This window comes from Myotis davidii, unplaced genomic scaffold (assembly GCF_000327345.1).
Source record: "Myotis davidii unplaced genomic scaffold, ASM32734v1 scaffold949, whole genome shotgun sequence".
NCBI lineage: Eukaryota > Metazoa > Chordata > Mammalia > Chiroptera > Vespertilionidae > Myotis > Myotis davidii.
In genome coordinates this window covers 175,067-191,115 of record NW_006300364.1, presented here as the reverse complement: position 1 = coordinate 191,115, position 16,049 = coordinate 175,067, and the positions used below count along the sequence as shown (strand labels likewise).

The 16,049-nt window shown below is 39.8% G+C and overlaps 2 protein-coding genes and 1 pseudogene across 2 annotated transcripts in view; 1 reads left to right on the top strand and 2 right to left on the bottom strand.

The window, feature by feature from the left end:
- Positions 1–4,075, top strand: part of LOC107185140 (olfactory receptor 7A17-like) — a 57,045-nt gene extending 52,970 nt beyond the window's left edge. Inside the window, exon 5 of the mRNA XM_015572460.1 lies at positions 4,013–4,075. Coding sequence (XP_015427946.1) covers positions 4,013–4,075 — 63 coding nt within the window. The remainder of the gene's footprint in view (positions 1–4,012) is intronic.
- A 271-nt stretch (positions 4,076–4,346) lies between these two features.
- On the bottom strand, positions 4,347–5,086 carry LOC102766138 (annotated as a pseudogene).
- A 1,475-nt stretch (positions 5,087–6,561) lies between these two features.
- Positions 6,562–7,485, bottom strand: LOC102765855 (olfactory receptor 7A5-like). Its single transcript, XM_006776755.1, has one exon. It carries the CDS (start codon positions 7,483–7,485, stop codon positions 6,562–6,564), a length of 924 nt encoding a protein of 307 aa, XP_006776818.1.
- Between the last annotated feature and the right edge of the window lie 8,564 nt (positions 7,486–16,049).

The window sequence follows — 16,049 nt, the reverse complement described above, 5'->3', positions numbered from 1 at the left end:
GCTCACTCTCACTCTCACTCTCCTTCTCTCTCTTGCTCTGGTGAAACCAGCTGTCACATTGTGAGCTGCCCTGTGGAGAGACCCATGTGGTGAGGAGCTGAGAGCTGCCTACTGAACAGCCAGTGAGGAACTTAATCCTGTCAACAACACCTGAGTGAGCTTGGGAATGGACCCTTCTCTCAGCTGACACTGTGGCCCATTAGTGACCTGGAGCTAAGAACCCAGAGGAGCCATACCTCATTCCTGACCCACAAAAATTCTGAGATCATAACTATTTGCTGTTATTTTAGGCCCTTACGTTTGGGGCAATTTGTTGCACAGCAATAAATCACTAACACAACAGATTTGGCCAGAGATTAAGAGGTGAATCAGGAATTATAGTGTTTGCCCAATTGAAATAAAATTGTAATAGATGTCTGCCTTGGGCTGGTTTCCCTGAACTGCAGAGTCTGAGATGAGGATTGAGTGTGGGTACATCATTAGCAGTGGATCTTACAAAGCATGAGAAGAGAAGAAGGGACATGAGATAGGGAGGTTTAGGCAGTAAATCACTAGAGTTTGAATGAACAATTTCTGCAGTGGGCACTGAGGCTCAGTCCTTCCAAGGACCTTTCAGAGAGTATAGAACACACCCTTGAGGAGTGAGGGAGCTGGGTTATTGATCCACCAAAAGTGATGGAGAGTCATTCCCAGGGATGCTAACTCCCTATCAATTCTGACCTAGAGCCACATGGGCCATAGAAAGTCCCAGGCAGAGCATCTTGGGTGTTCACCAGAGCAGGGACTACAGGGAGACAAATGAGGAGCAAAGATTGATTGTTCCTTTGGCCTCTGTTCTACAATGCCTCAGCACAATGCTGTGACAGACCCCATCTTAATTTAACATTTTGCTATTTCAATCATCATGCATGTTTTGCATTAACTTTGATTTTTTAAAACACTTTATTCAAATAATAGCCATCTTTACTATTGAGCTCTTCGGTGTCCCTTAAATTTTGCTCCAATTCTTACTATGGTCCCAGCCCTGGGGATCATGGATGAGGGAATCAGCCCACATGGGAGAGGACTCTGTTGTCAGCTGCCACATCTGAGTCAGATTGGGCTCAGTTCTGCTCTAGTAACAAACAAACCTCAAATCTCCATGGTTTACAGCATCAGAGATTTTCCTTCTCACATGGCTACTGTCTGCACACAAAGGAAAAGAAAACAGTGTGTGGCCAATCTAAGCCTCCTGCAGCTTTATTCTCTTTTTGTTTTTAATATATTTTTATTGATTTCAGAGAGAAAATAAAAGGGGGAGAGAGAGAGAGATAGAAACATCAATGATGAGAAAGAATCATTGATAGGCTGTGTCCTGCATGCCCCTTAATGGGGATCAAGCCTGCAACCCTGCCCTGTGCCCTTGACTGGAATCGAACACAGGACCCTTTAGTCCTCAGGCCAACGCTCTATCTGCTGAGCCAAACAAGCTAGGGCTGGATTTTATTTTTCTTAATGTGGTGAAATACATGTAACATAAAAGTTACCATCTTAACTATTACTTAAATGGACAGTTGAGGGGCATTAAGTACATTTACATGAAACCATCACCACCATTCATCTCCAGACTGTCTTATCTTCACAAACTGGAACTCGGTTCCTATTAAACATTCATTCCTTCTCCCCCGCCCCACCGCCCAGCCCAAGGCACCAACCATTCTACTTCCAGTCTCTGTGAGTGTGACTTCTCTTGGGACCTCATAAAAGTGGAGTCATACAGTATTTGTCTTTTTACGACTGCTTTATTTCACTCAGCATAATGTCCTTAGGGGTCATCCATGTTGTACCATGTGTCAAAATTTCCTTCCATTAAAAAAAAATTAAAGTAGTAAAAAAGAAATAAAATTTTTCATTGTAATCATCTTAAGTGTGCAGTTCAGAACTGTTAAGTATATTCACACTCTTGTGCAACCAACACCTAAAACATTTTTATGTTCTTGCAAAACTGATACTCTTCACCTACTAAACACTAACTCCCCAACCTCCTTCTTCCATGCCTGACAACTGGCATTGTATTTTCTGTTTCTATGAATTTCACTACTTCAGATATGTCATATAAGTAAGCGTGCAGAATTTATCCTTTTGCGACTGGCTTCTTTCATTCAGCATAATGTCAGCAACTCTATGCTTTCAAATACTTATTTCTCTGTTGCATGTGCATTTTAAAGGCCACCTCCTCCCATGAAAAACCCATCCCCAACAAATACAAGTATCAGATTGGAAATCATTTGAATATGTTAAGAGCAGGTCAATAAAAAGAGAAGTGATGTCTACATGAGGATGTCAAAAAAGATAGTATCAGGAAAGCAACAGCTCTCTAGCCATGTTAACCAAGGAGTTAAGTCCCTGGACAGGAGATAACTGGAAGGAAAAATTTTACTTTTTTAGCCTAGAAATGATAAGCGGGAGGCAAGCTGCAGAGGGGAGATGTTTACATTTGGAGGGGCCTGACCCTCATGAGTAGGACTTCCATATATGCTCATTAAACATACTTTTACTCCCATTTCCTTCTCTAAGATCATTCAGCCATTGAGGGCAGATGTAGAAAAAAAACTTTACTGAATTAAAATTTACCCAAGTGATAGTCTGTTTGCAGATGTGGCCTCCATTCTTTTCTCTTTCCATGTCTTTGTCAATGTGATTGTGTGCTTCTCCCATCCAGAGGTGTAGTCTTTTTCTCCGCCTTTCAATCTGGACTGGACTTAGGATTTTTTCAGTTGTTCATGTCTTTGGCAATGTGACTTTGAGCTCCTCCCATCCAGGAGTGGTCTTTTTCTCCACCTTTGACTCTGGGCTGCATTTAGGATTTTTTCATTTGTTTTGACCAATAAAATATGGTGGAAGTGACAGTGTGCTTTACCAGGCCTTGGTGCATTTCCACTGCTCTCACTTGGAACCCTAGCTGAGCCATGTGAACAAACCCCGGGGGCCTTCCAGAGAAGGAGAGGACATGGAAACAGAGTTCATTTATTCCAGCCAAGCCCTCCCCACTCCCCCTAGATCAGTCACCATAGCTGAGCCCCTCATACATTAGAAAGCCCAGCCAAGGTCAGCAGAGACAGCCAGTATAGCTGACCCATAGCTGACAGAAGATACATGAGGAGACCGGCAAAGATCAGAACACCTTCCCACTATACAAATCCACTAGAAAATAAAGGAATTATATTAAACTATTTGCTTTTAAGACGGATTGTTTCATAGCAATAGTGAATTGATACTGTAATCAAAGAGAACAGAACTGAGGTAAATTATCATAATCTGGTACTTCTTACTTTTGGCATTTGTACTGAAATTTGAGGACAGCATTCAAAATCATTCTGTTATTCAAATACATTCAACTGTATTTCAGATAACTGTATAAAAGCGCCTCCACTGAGGTTCCTTCCAGGTAGTCAGGACAGGGTGGGAGGACATGCATGTTTGTGCAGGATATTCTGTGATTCTTATTCACATGACTGGGCAGAATTTCCACTCCAGGGTGATTAATCCTCTTTATTTTTCACTTTGGTTATTTTCACATGTTTTTTGTTTGTTTGTTTGTTTGTTTTTCAGATTCTCTACTCACATTAACATTGCGTGTGATTTGCCAGGAAATAAAAATTCTCCCACACCAAAATACCATTCCAGATCTGTTACACTTAAATATATGACTCCATTGGAAGTGCTATCAGCATAGTCTTTGCAAATAGCCCAAAGCATATATTTCATAGTTTTTTTTTATTATTGATTTCAGAGAGGAAGGGAGAGGAAGAGAGAGATAGAAACATCAATGATGAGAGGGAATAATTGATTGACTGCCTCCTGCACGCTCCCTACTGGGGAGCAAGCCTGCAACCTGGGCATATGCCCTTGACCAGAATCGAATCTGGGACCCTTGAGTCCATAGACCGACGCTCTATCCACTGAGCCAAACCAGCTAGGGCTAATTCATAGGTTTTTGAAATTGTTTGTAATGTTCATGTTTACTTCTTAGCCCAAACTGCTTTCTAATGAAGACAGCATCGTGCTTTGTGCAAGAATGGAAACCGCGAAATAATCACCATAAAGCTTCTGGGAGAATAAAATAGGATGGTCCACAGATGTAAGATGAAATCCCCAACGTTGGAGTTTTAAATGGTTAGAGGAGACCAGACTAGAAGACAAGCCCAAACCAACATTAGAAGAGTGAAATACGATATGGTACAAGATGATCTTTAAAATTTTGTTTGGACCTTCAGTCTAATTATAAGGAGTAATCTGAATTAAGCTCAGTCCAGCCAGCAGAAATTGACTTGCAATTTTAAATTGTATTTATTATACAGACCATTCTAGAAGGTTCCTTCAATGTACACTGTTGTACTTTTTGTCCTGGCAATTTGAGGGTGTGTCAATACCACAAAATCATCAATGAGAACAGGTTGTGCTCCCTTTTCATCATAATTAAACATGTCATCTGAAATCATTGCACTGAAGTCTAAAGAAAATTCCAGGTATCTTTTGCTATTGATTGTTTATGATGTCCCAACAAAAACTTTTCCCATAAGTCTAATAATTTAAAACTTCCATTTAGCATTAAATTCCAGTAGGCATTGGCCATTTCTAGATCTAATCCTTTTTGTCCTGGATTCTTTGCAAAATTAAAAGTGAACTCATAAACAAAAGGTAAACTGGGAAAATCCTTAATTTATGCTGGTCGTTTCAATTCCTCTTCCATCTTGAGTATCTGGACCACTGTGCTGTCACTTCCTAATTCGGTCATGCCCTGCATGAACTTTTGTTTGGAAAACTTGCACTGTGTTGCTGCTCTGAACCTCCATGCAATGATCATGATACAACTGCTGTACGCCATCTATGCCAATTTTACTTAGATGATCTTTGTATCTAGTGTATAGATGTTTTAACTTCTTCCTGTCCAATGATGCCTTTTACACTGTCACATATATACCGTTCAGGATTTTGGAAAAAATTGGTCTTTTGCAACATCTAACTTCCAGTCATTTTGAGACAGGCAACTTACTGCTGGTTTTTCACTAAGTTGTGTAAAGATCATAAAGTAACCCAGGTTATCCTTCTGCAACAACTTAAACTTGATAATGATGTGTCCTCCAGGCCTTTCCCTCCTCCTCCAGCTCCAGAGTGAATGGAGGATAGACAGCTCCTCTCCCAGGCTCCCGGGCTCCAGTTCATGCACAGTGCTGGGCAGCCCTGGTGCAGCCAAGAAAGCAGCCCTGGGCCCGGGAGAGGCAGAGGGTTGGGGGCAGGTGTCAGGAGCCCCTCATGACTTTTCTCCTGAGGGTGGGGTCCTCTCAGGCATGTGTGATTCATCCTTTGATTATAAAGATTGAAGATATTCCTGAGTGTAAAAGATATATATAATGATATTGAAATTGTACGCTCACTGTCCCTTTGGTGGATTTGAAAAAAATTTAGAAAAAGGGGTATTGAATTTAGAGCACTAAGAGGGGTCACATTTGTATGAAGCACATTGAAAACTTTCAAACAGAAATAGGAAAATAATTCAGAAAAAAACACATAAAACACTCCATGTAATTCTTCCCCCAAAGGTATAAGGACCCTTACACATGGACATTATATCCACACTTTATTTTCATTTTTTATATTATTTTATTATTGAATTTTTTTAGAGAGGAAGTAAGATAGAGATACAGGGGTAGAGATAGATAGAGAGATGATAGATAGATAGATAGATAGATAGATAGATAGATAGATAAGCATTGATGTGAGAAACATGGATTGACTGCTTCCCGTATGCACCCTACCAGTAATGGAACCCATGACCTAGGTATATGCTCTGACCTGGAATCAAACACACAACACTTTTTGGTGCACATGACCATGTTTCAACCAACTGAGCAACTGAGCCAGGGCCATATTCCACACTTTAATGAGTCAATGTGCAACATGACAAATATTTTTTAATAGTAATAAATTATATAGCTACTTTTTGCTTCATCCTATTTAAGGTCATCTGTGACTCTAACCATATCAGATGACTCTATTTATTAAAATGTATATATCCATGTAGACTCTTCTTGAAAACATGTATTGAATAGTCAATTTTTGCCAGTAGCTAAGGTAGGCATGTGGACACACAGCTGAATAACAGCCTAAAGAATATAAAACCAGGAGACCAGCTATAAAGCATACTAGCATGATGAAGTTTACATTATCAAGAAGAGAACTAAAGGTGGTGCTATAGAAAATAATGATGAACATGAAAACTATGGTCTCAGATTTTCCTCTACAAATGACCTTACTAGCCAAGTATAGTTTTGTCCATAGGAGTAGTTTAATTCATGACAATTCTTTAGGAAAGCAATAGAAAAATTATTTGGAATGATATATGTCATAAGAGAATAAATTATACTAAAGTAATTCATGTTAACCCATAAGATAAATGAATATTTCCAATTCCTTATGGTCTAAAAATTAGATTAATTTGTGTCAGACTTCTGACTCTGAGACTTGAAACCTGAATTCCGGGGCAATTCATCAGCCCAATATAGTTGGCCCTGGAAAAGCTTACCTGCCAAAGAATCTTTGCAAGGCCCTCTTTATGTCATTGTTCCTCAGACTGTAGATGAAGGGGTTCAACATGGGTGTGACCACAGTGTACATCACCGAGGCTGTTGCACTTGAGTGTGCATTTTGGGTAGCAGCAGAGCTGAGGTAAACACCTAGGACTGTACCATAAAATAAGGAGACAACTGAGAGGTGAGAGGCACAGGTAGAAAATGCTTTATACTTCCCCTGAGATGATGAGATTCTTCGTATGGAGGAAAGAATCTTAGAGTAAGAGTAAAGGATCCCAGCAAGGGGACCACCAGCTAGCAGCCCAGCTGAAAAATACATTATAATGTTATTAAGCAAGGTGTCAGAACAGGCAAGTTGGAGCACTTGATTGAGTTCACAGAAAAAGTGGGGGATTTCCAAGTCTGAGCAGAAGCGCAGACCCAACACCATTAAGCTTTCTAACAAGGAATTCAGGACACTCATGATCCAGGACAGCAGAACCAGCAGGTCACAGAGCCGGGGGTTCATGATGACCATGTAGTGCAGGGGGTGGCAGATGGCCACAAACCTGTCATAGGCCATCACAGTCAGGATACAATTGTCCAACACTGCAAAGAGTATGAAAAAATACATCTGTGTGATGCAGCCTTCATAGGTGATGGCTTTGCTCTGTGTCTGGATGTTCACCAGCATCTTTGGGACGGTGGTGGAGGTGACACAGATGTCTACCAAGGACAGGTTGGAGAGGAAGAAGTACATGGGTGTGTGAAGGCGGGAGTCTGAGCTGACGACCAGGATGATGAGTAGGTTTCCTGACACAGTGACCAGGTACATGGAGAGGAAAAGCCCAAATATGAGGGGCTGCAGTTCCAGTGTCTGTGAAAGTCCCAGAAGAAGAAATTTTGAAATTTGTGTACCATTGCCGGGTTCCATGTGTCGGAGGTGACTACAAAAAAAATAATAATAATAATTACTAATTTTCATATTAGCAAACATTATTAACTGAGAATAAATGTCACGTTTATATTTTAGAATCAGGTAAATAACTTGCATTTTTGTTGTGTTATCTGGTCTCCATTAATATTTCTCTATTGGCATTTCTCATTAGATTTTCCTTTTCTTACATCAACCTGTTCTTCAAACATAATGTATACTGCTATTTTACTGAGGATGTCTTTCATGCATTTGAAAAATATATATTGACTATAGAACATGTTTTAGGCAGTGTTCAGGGTATAGGATGTTTAAAAACAGAAGTCTAAAACTAATGATAGAGCAGTAATATAATCAAATAATAATATAACAAATCCAATGTTGAAGATGCTATCACGAAAAGTAAATCACATTAAATGGAGAGAGTGAATAGAGGGTGTTCTTTTTCATAGAGTTTAACCAAGACTTGCCAAAGGCTGACATTTTAACACAATCCTCAATGAAGACTGAGGGAGATACTAAGTGGGAACAGCCAGTGCAAAGGCTCTGAGGAAGATGGTGGTTTTAGAAAATGAAGGCTCCGGAGTTTGAAGATAGCAGCATGTGGGCAGATTATTCTTGCAGTTCCTCTCAGAACCAAACTGACAATAAGACTAAATTAGGGAATATTCACCCTAAATTACCAACTGAAGACTAGCTGAAGAGGAGACTATTAAAGAAGGAATGGCAGAAACCACCTTAAGAGTGATAGAGAGGTTGTGGTTTGGGGAGGGCCTGGCACCACACTCACAGGGCAGGCCAAGTCGAGGAGAGATATCTCAGCTGGGGGCGTTTCCCCCTGAGAGTAGTGAGGCCTGTACACCAGGCTGGGCTCTCCAGATTCCAGGGCCAGAGGCAGGAAACCTGCCCACATAGTATCTGTGAAAAGCTGCAGGGCTTCTACCAGCAGGGGGCGATTATATATATATTAGTTATTATTGAAAGTATTACATATGCTACCTTGATCCCCCTCTGACTTTTCTAGCCAGCTCCTGTCCCCCACCCCTGGCCTTTACCACCCTATTGTCTGTGCTCCTAGGTTATGCATATATTCATACAAATTGTTTGGTTAATCTCTTCCCACCCACCCACTCTCCCCCACCTTTCCTTTGAGGTTCAACAGTCTGTTCATGCTTCTATGACTCTGGGTCTATTCTTGATCATCATTTTATTTGGTTCATTAGATTCCACATATGAATGAGATCATGTGATGCTTATCTTCCTCTGACTGGCTTATTTCTCTTAGCATAATACTGTCCAGGCCACTGCAAATGGTAACATCTCTTTTAGTATTCCATTGTGTAAATGTAGAAAAAGTGGCTTTTTTCTCCACTCATGTGCTGATAGGCACTTGGGTTGTTTCCCAATCTTAGCTATTGCAAATTGGCTGCTAGGAACATAGGGGTGCATATATTCTTTCTGACTGGTGTTTCCAATTTCTTAGGATATATTCCTAGAAGTGGGATCACTGGATCAAATGGGAGTGCCACTTTTAATTTTTGGAGAAAACTCCATACTGTTTTCCACAGAGGAAGCCACTTTGTTTTTAAAGGGGCAGAGCACAGTATTTTCATTCACAGCTACTCACCCTGGCTTCAGTGGAGGGGGTTGGTGGTGGTGGTGTAGATTAGAGTCAGCTGAGAAAATTAGAAGCACTGGGGAGAGACATGGAGAGTAGCTTCCAGGATACCTGAGCTCAGTCATCCTCCCCAATTCTGCAACAGCCATTTTCCTGAGAGGCGCACGCCCCTCCCCTCAGATGCAGAGGCCTAACTTACATGTCTGGTCAGACTCAGTAAGCATCAGTGACTGGCTGTGGGGCAAGGCCATTCTCCAAACTTTTCTGGGAACCTGCCTGGCACCTCCTCCTCATGGAAGAGCTGATAGAAATTACTGACTTCCAGCAGACCCCACTGACCTGCCTATGAGTGGATTCACCCAACAAGGTTAGGGAAATACAGTCTAACCTCGGTTCTCAAATGTCTCCCAACTCGAACAATTCAGTTCTTAACCAAGTTGTTCAGAGAAACCATGTCTTGAGTGTCAAACAAATTTTGTGCATGATCAAAAGCGTCTTGCAAGACACGAACAAAGGAGAGAATGAGAGTCAAGTTGACTGTGCTGTGAATATTTTCATGTAGTTTTGTTGTTGGTGTTGTTTTTGTTGTTGTTATTGTTTTGTTTTGCTTTTGTTGTTGGTGAAATGGATGATTAGTGCAATTTTAAAACCTAAAGAGACCATAAGATGTGCTGATGTTGCTAAGGGCATAAAAGTGCTCACAAAACAAACATCATAGGCAATTGAAGAGGCAGAAAAACTGTTGATTTGGATAAAGAAAAGCAGTTAGCCTGTGATAGCATTTTGGAGGCAATGATATTTGAAAAAGTGAATACTGCATGCCTGGGATGAGTGATAAAAGTGATTCATTTAAGGCTAGTAAGGGGTAGTTTAATGAATTGAGAATAGAAGTGTTTGTTTATAGATTATACAGTACTGTAGACATGTACTGTGTATAAGAAAGGTTAAAACAGGGAACCATTTGGGGGTCTGCAACAAAGTAATTCAATTTACATTATTTCTAATGGAGAAAAAATGGTTCGGTTTTCAAACAAATCTCTTCTCCAACAGTCTTCTGAAATGAATTAAGTTCTAGAGTATTTTGTGAGAGTCTCAGGTATGTGGCTCCAGGACAGAGGAATACACCCACCATCTTCCCTGAAGTCTGAATGGCACCTCCCCCTCATGGGAGAGACAGAGGTCCCATCTTCCCGATTCTGTCAACAGCCCTTTCAGAAACAGTTTTTTCAGTGACTAAATCTGATAGCTAGAGGGCATATGTAGGTGGGGCAAGGAAGACCCTAAAATGCCTTGGGATGTTTGCTGACCCACCTTTGGGGTCCATGCAGCCATACAGCTGACCTTGGGGAGTAGCTGGTCCTTCCTTTGCACAGTCAAGCTCACGGGAGGCAGCCACAAAGAGGGGTCACTTCAAGCTTTAAATAGGTTGCTAAGAACCAAATGTGGGCAGCTTCTGACATTGGCTAGCACCGAAGTCCCTACCAGGAGGCCCAGAATCAACATACAAAACAGTTATCCTCAGGCAACACAAGAGAAGGATACAAAGGGAGACCCCAGGAGCTCCCTAAACTCTGCCTAATGAAACTCCACTTTGTTTTTTTATTTCATTATTTTCTCTTTATTGCTTTACTCGAGGCCCATTGCACAAAGAGATTCGTGCAATAGGCCTTCTCTGGCTGCTGGCACCCGGAGCCTTCAGTCTTCGCTGCTCCAGCTGGAGCAGCGAAGACTGAAGGCTCCAGCCTGTGTAGCGAAGACTGAAAGCTCCAGCAGGAGCCTTCAGTCTTCACTCTGCGCCTGTGTATGCAAATTAACCGCCATCTTTGTTGGGTTAATTTGCATACTCTCCTGATTGGCTGGTGAGTGTAGCAGAGGGCTGGGCAATTTACATGTTTGTCTATTATTAGGTAAGATTATTTTTTCTCATTTTTTTCTTTCACATCACTTATTTTTCTTTTTCCTTTTGTATTCTATTTTTTCTTTATTTCACTTATTTTTTGCTCTTCTTACTTGTTCTTTCTTCTTCTCTTTCTTACTGTTCTTTATATTCTTTACTCTTCTTTTTTACTCCTTTCTTTCCTTTCATATTAATTTATTTCTGCCTTTTTTTTCCTTTATTAATTTTTCTTTTATTATTCTTGGTATCTTTCCTCTTTCATTTTTCTTTTCTGTTTTTTTTTCATTGCTGTTAGATTCCTTTATATGTTTTTGTTTGCTTTCTTTTTTTGTTTGATCAGCATCTGTAAAACAGCTCACACAATGTGATCAGGGTTGAGCCTCACATTCAGCCAGCCTGAGGGTAGATCCCACCCACAGTGGTACAACAACAATCAAGATCCAGTTACAACAGAAGAGTCCACCCCCAAACACGCAAGGGACATTGGTAATCAATATTTCTATCTAATACATTGAAACAAACACAAAGAAACAGCTTGGGGAGAAAAGATACAATCTCCAAATGAAAGAAAAGTAGGAACCTCCGGAAAAAAAAGCTAAATGAAATGGAGGCAAGCAATTTATCAGATATAATGTTCTAAGTAATAGTTATAAGGATGCTCAAGGAACTTATTGAGAACTACAGGGAACATAATGGGAACCACAAGGAGCTTAGTGGAAACTACATCAACATGGAAAAAAACACATAAGAACCATAAATAAGAACCATTCAGAAATAAGAGTACTACCTGGTGGAAGACATACATTTACAAGTCCAGAAAGCACAGAGAGTCCCAATAAGAGGAACCCCACATCATAATTAAAATGTCAAAGGTTAAAGACAAAGAGAGATTCTTAAAAGCAGCAAAAGAAAAGCAGTTACTTACCTATAAGAGTGCGCACATACAACTGTAAGCTGATTTTTTTTACCAGAAACTTTGCAAGCCAGAAAGGAGTCTTTAAGGAAAAGAACAAGAAGAAGAAGAAGAAGAAGAAGAAGAAGAAGAAGAAGAAGAAGAAGAAGAAGAAGAAGAAAAAGAAGAAGAAGAAATATGAACAATAAAATGGCAATTAATACATATCTATCAACAACTTAATCTAAAAATCAAAATAAACAAACAAGGAATCTAGTGAATATAATAAACTGATGAGTAATATAGAACCAGAGGCATGAAAAATGGAACAGACTGACAAATCTCAGAAGGAAAGGGCAAAGTGGGAAGAGTGGGAAGATATCAACAAAAGAACTTACATGCACATATGCATTACCTATGGACACAGACAATAGAGTGGTGAAGGTCTGGGGCTGGGTGAGAACTGAGTGGAGTGGAACAATGGGGAGAAAAAAGCAGGACATCTATAATACTCTCAAAAATAAAGATTAAAAAATAGAAATGAAGAACACCATATGTGACATCAAGAATCCACTGAAAAGAATAGAAATTAAGCTCAATGAAGCATAGAAACAAAAAGAAAAAAGAATTTAAAATAATGAGGATAGTTTTTAGGGAACTTTGGGATAACTTCATATGTAGCAATATGCGCATCAAAGAGGTAGAGAAGGAAAAGAAAGTGAAAAAGGAATAGAAAACAAGTTTGAAGAAATAATGATAGAAAATTTCCCTAACCTGGTCAAGGAAAACATCATGCAAGTTCAGGAAGCACAGAGTCCCAATCAAGATGACTTCAAGAGACCTACACAAAGACACATATTAATTAAAATGGCAAAGGTTCAGGACAGAATAATAATCTTAAAGGCAGCAGGAGATAAACAGTTTCCTACAAAGGAGTTTCCATAAGGCTGTCAGCTGATTTCTCAACAGAAACACTGGCAAGAAATGAATGGCATGAATTATTTAAGGTAATAAAAAGCAAGGTTCTGAAACCAAGACTACTCTATCCAGCAAGGCTATCATTTAAAATAGTGGCAAAATAAAGAGCTTCTCAGACACACACACACACACACACACACACACACACACATTCACACACACACACACACAAACACACAGCCTAAAGGAGTTTAACGCCACCAAACCAGCATTGCAAGAAATATTAAAAGGACTACTGTAATGATGAGAGGAAATAGAGAAACATAGGCATAAAGATTTAAAATGGCAATAAATCAGTGCCTATCAATAATAACCATAAATCGCCCCTTCTGGTTTGGTTCAGTGGATAGAGAATTGGCCTGGGAACTGAAGGGTCCCAGGTTCAATTCTGGTCAAGGACACATTCCTTGGTTGTGGGCTTGATCCCCCAGTAGGGGACGCGCAGAAGGTAGCCAGTCAATGATTCTCTCTAATCATTGATGATCATTGATGTTTCTCTCTCTCTCTCTCTTCCTCTCTCTCCCTTCCTCTCTGAAACCAGTAAAAATATATTTAAAAAATAATAATAACCATAAATGTAAATGGATTAAATGCTCTAATTAAAAGACATAGAGTAGCTGAATGGATAAGAATACATGATGCAAAATGTACTGTCTACAAGAGCCCCAGCTCAGAAAAAAATGATTCACACAAGATAAGAATGAAGGGAAGAAAAACAAATTTTTCCATGCAAATGGATATGAAGATAAGGCCTGGGGAATCAAATTCACATTTTACAAAATACACTTCAAAATGAAGGCCAGAACAAGAGACAATGGAGGTCACTATATAATACTAAAGGGATTGGCACAACAAGAGGATATCACCCTGGTAAAAATATATGCAGCCAATGTAGGAAAAAACAAATATTGGGGGGGGAAAAAAACTACCAAAGGACTTAAAGGAAGAGATCGGCAATAATACAGTCATAGTTGAGACTTTAACACTCCACTGACATCACTGAATAGATTTTCTAGAAAAAAATCAACAGGAAAATAGTGACTTTAAATAACACAATAGAACAGATGGATTTAATTCACATTTATAGAACATTCCACTCGAAAGCTGCAAAATATACATTCTTCTCAAGTGCACATGGGTCATTCTCAAAGATACACCACATGTTAGGACACAAAATAAGTCCCTAGAAGTTTAAGAGGATTGAAATCATACCAAGCTTCTTCTCTGATCACAATGGCATGAAACTAGAGATCAACTACAATAAAAACACCCCCAAACTTTCAAACACCTGGTGGCTTAATACAATTGCATTAAACAGTGGATGGACTACCAATGAGATAAAGAAAAAAAATCTTGGAAACAAATAGAAAAGAACATACAGCAACCCAGAATTTATGGGACAAAAGAATTGCAATCCTAAGAGAGAAGTCTGTAGCTTTACAGGCCTACTTCAAGAAACAAGAAAAATTTCTAATAAGCTATCTAACCCTACAACTTAAAAAATTACAAACAGAACAAGAAGAAAAGCTCAGAGTAAATAGAAGGAAGGAAATAATAAAGATCAGAGTGGAAATAAATGACATAGAGACTAAAAAACAATAAATAAGATAAATGAATCCAACAGCTGGTTCTTTGAAAAGAACAAGATTTGGGCACCTTGAGCCCAGCTCATCAAGAAACAAAGAGCGAGGACCCAAATAAATAAAATCAGAAACAAAAGCAGTGAAGTAACAATTGATACCACAGAAAAAAAGGGTTGCAAAAAAATACTATGAACAACTACATGCCAACAGGCTGGACAATGTGATCAAAATGAACAAATTCCTAGAAACGTATAATTTTCCAAAACTGAATCAGGAAAAATCTGAAAACCTGAATAGGCCAATAACAACGGATTAAATTGAAACAGTAATAATAAAAAAAACCTCTCAGGAAGCAAAAGCCCTGGGCCAGATGGCTTCACCTGGGAGTTTTAACAAACATTCAAAGAAGTAACAGCTATCAACCTCCAACTATTATAAAAACTTCAAGAGGAGGGAAGTCTCCCAAGCTCTTTTTATGAAGCCAGCATTATCATAATAAAAATACTAGAGGAAGACACCACACACACACAAAAAAGAGAGAATTACAGGCCAATATCCCTGTGAGAATAGATGCTAAAATACTCAACAAAATATTAATAAATCCAACTCAGCAATGTATTGAAAAGATCATACATCATGACCACTTTGGATTTATTCCAGGGTTGCAAGGCTGGTACAATATTCACAAACAAATCGAAAGACAAAATTCACAGGATCATATCAATAGTCAGAGAAAAAGCATTTGACAAAATCCAAAACTCATTTTTGGCAAAATTTCTCACAAAGTGGGAATAAAGGGATCATACCTCAATGTAATAAAGGCTATATGTGACAAATCTACTGCCAACATCATCCTCAATAGGCAAAAACTGAAAACATTTCCCCTAAGAACAGGAAGAAGACAGGGATGTCTGCTTTTACAACTCTTATTCAACATAGAACTGGAAGTCCTAGCCACAGTGACCAGACATGAAGGAAACATAAAAGTCAACCAGATTGGAAAGTAGGGAGTAAAACTGTCATTATTCATAAATGACATGATACTGTACAGATAGTGATGCTAATTAACTCAGAGTTTCTCAGCTTCCGCCCTGTTGGCATCTGGGACAGACTGCTCTCTGTGGTGTGGTCTGTCCTGTGAATTGAAGGTTGTTTAGCGTCCCGGACTCCACCCACCCCTCTCCAGGGTGACAGTCACAAATTTCTCTGGACATTACTCAATGTCTCATGGAGGACAAAATCACCCCTGATCAGAACCACATTTTGAATTTAATAACTTAATCATTTTATAGCATTGATATGACAGCGATCCTATACAATAAAAGGCTAATATGCAAATCGACCAAATGGTGGAACGACTGGTCGCTATGACAAACACTAACCACCAGGGGGCAGATGCTCAATGCAGGAGCTGTCCCCTGGTGGTCAGTGCGTGCCCACAGGGGGAGCACTGCTCAGCCAGAATGTGGGCTCACAGCTGGCCAGCAAAGCAGCAGTAGAGGGACCCTCTCCTGCCTTCACAGCAGCGCTAGGATGTCTGACTGCCTGCATAGGCCCGCTCCTCCCTGGCCTAAGCAATCAGTCAGACATCGCCCA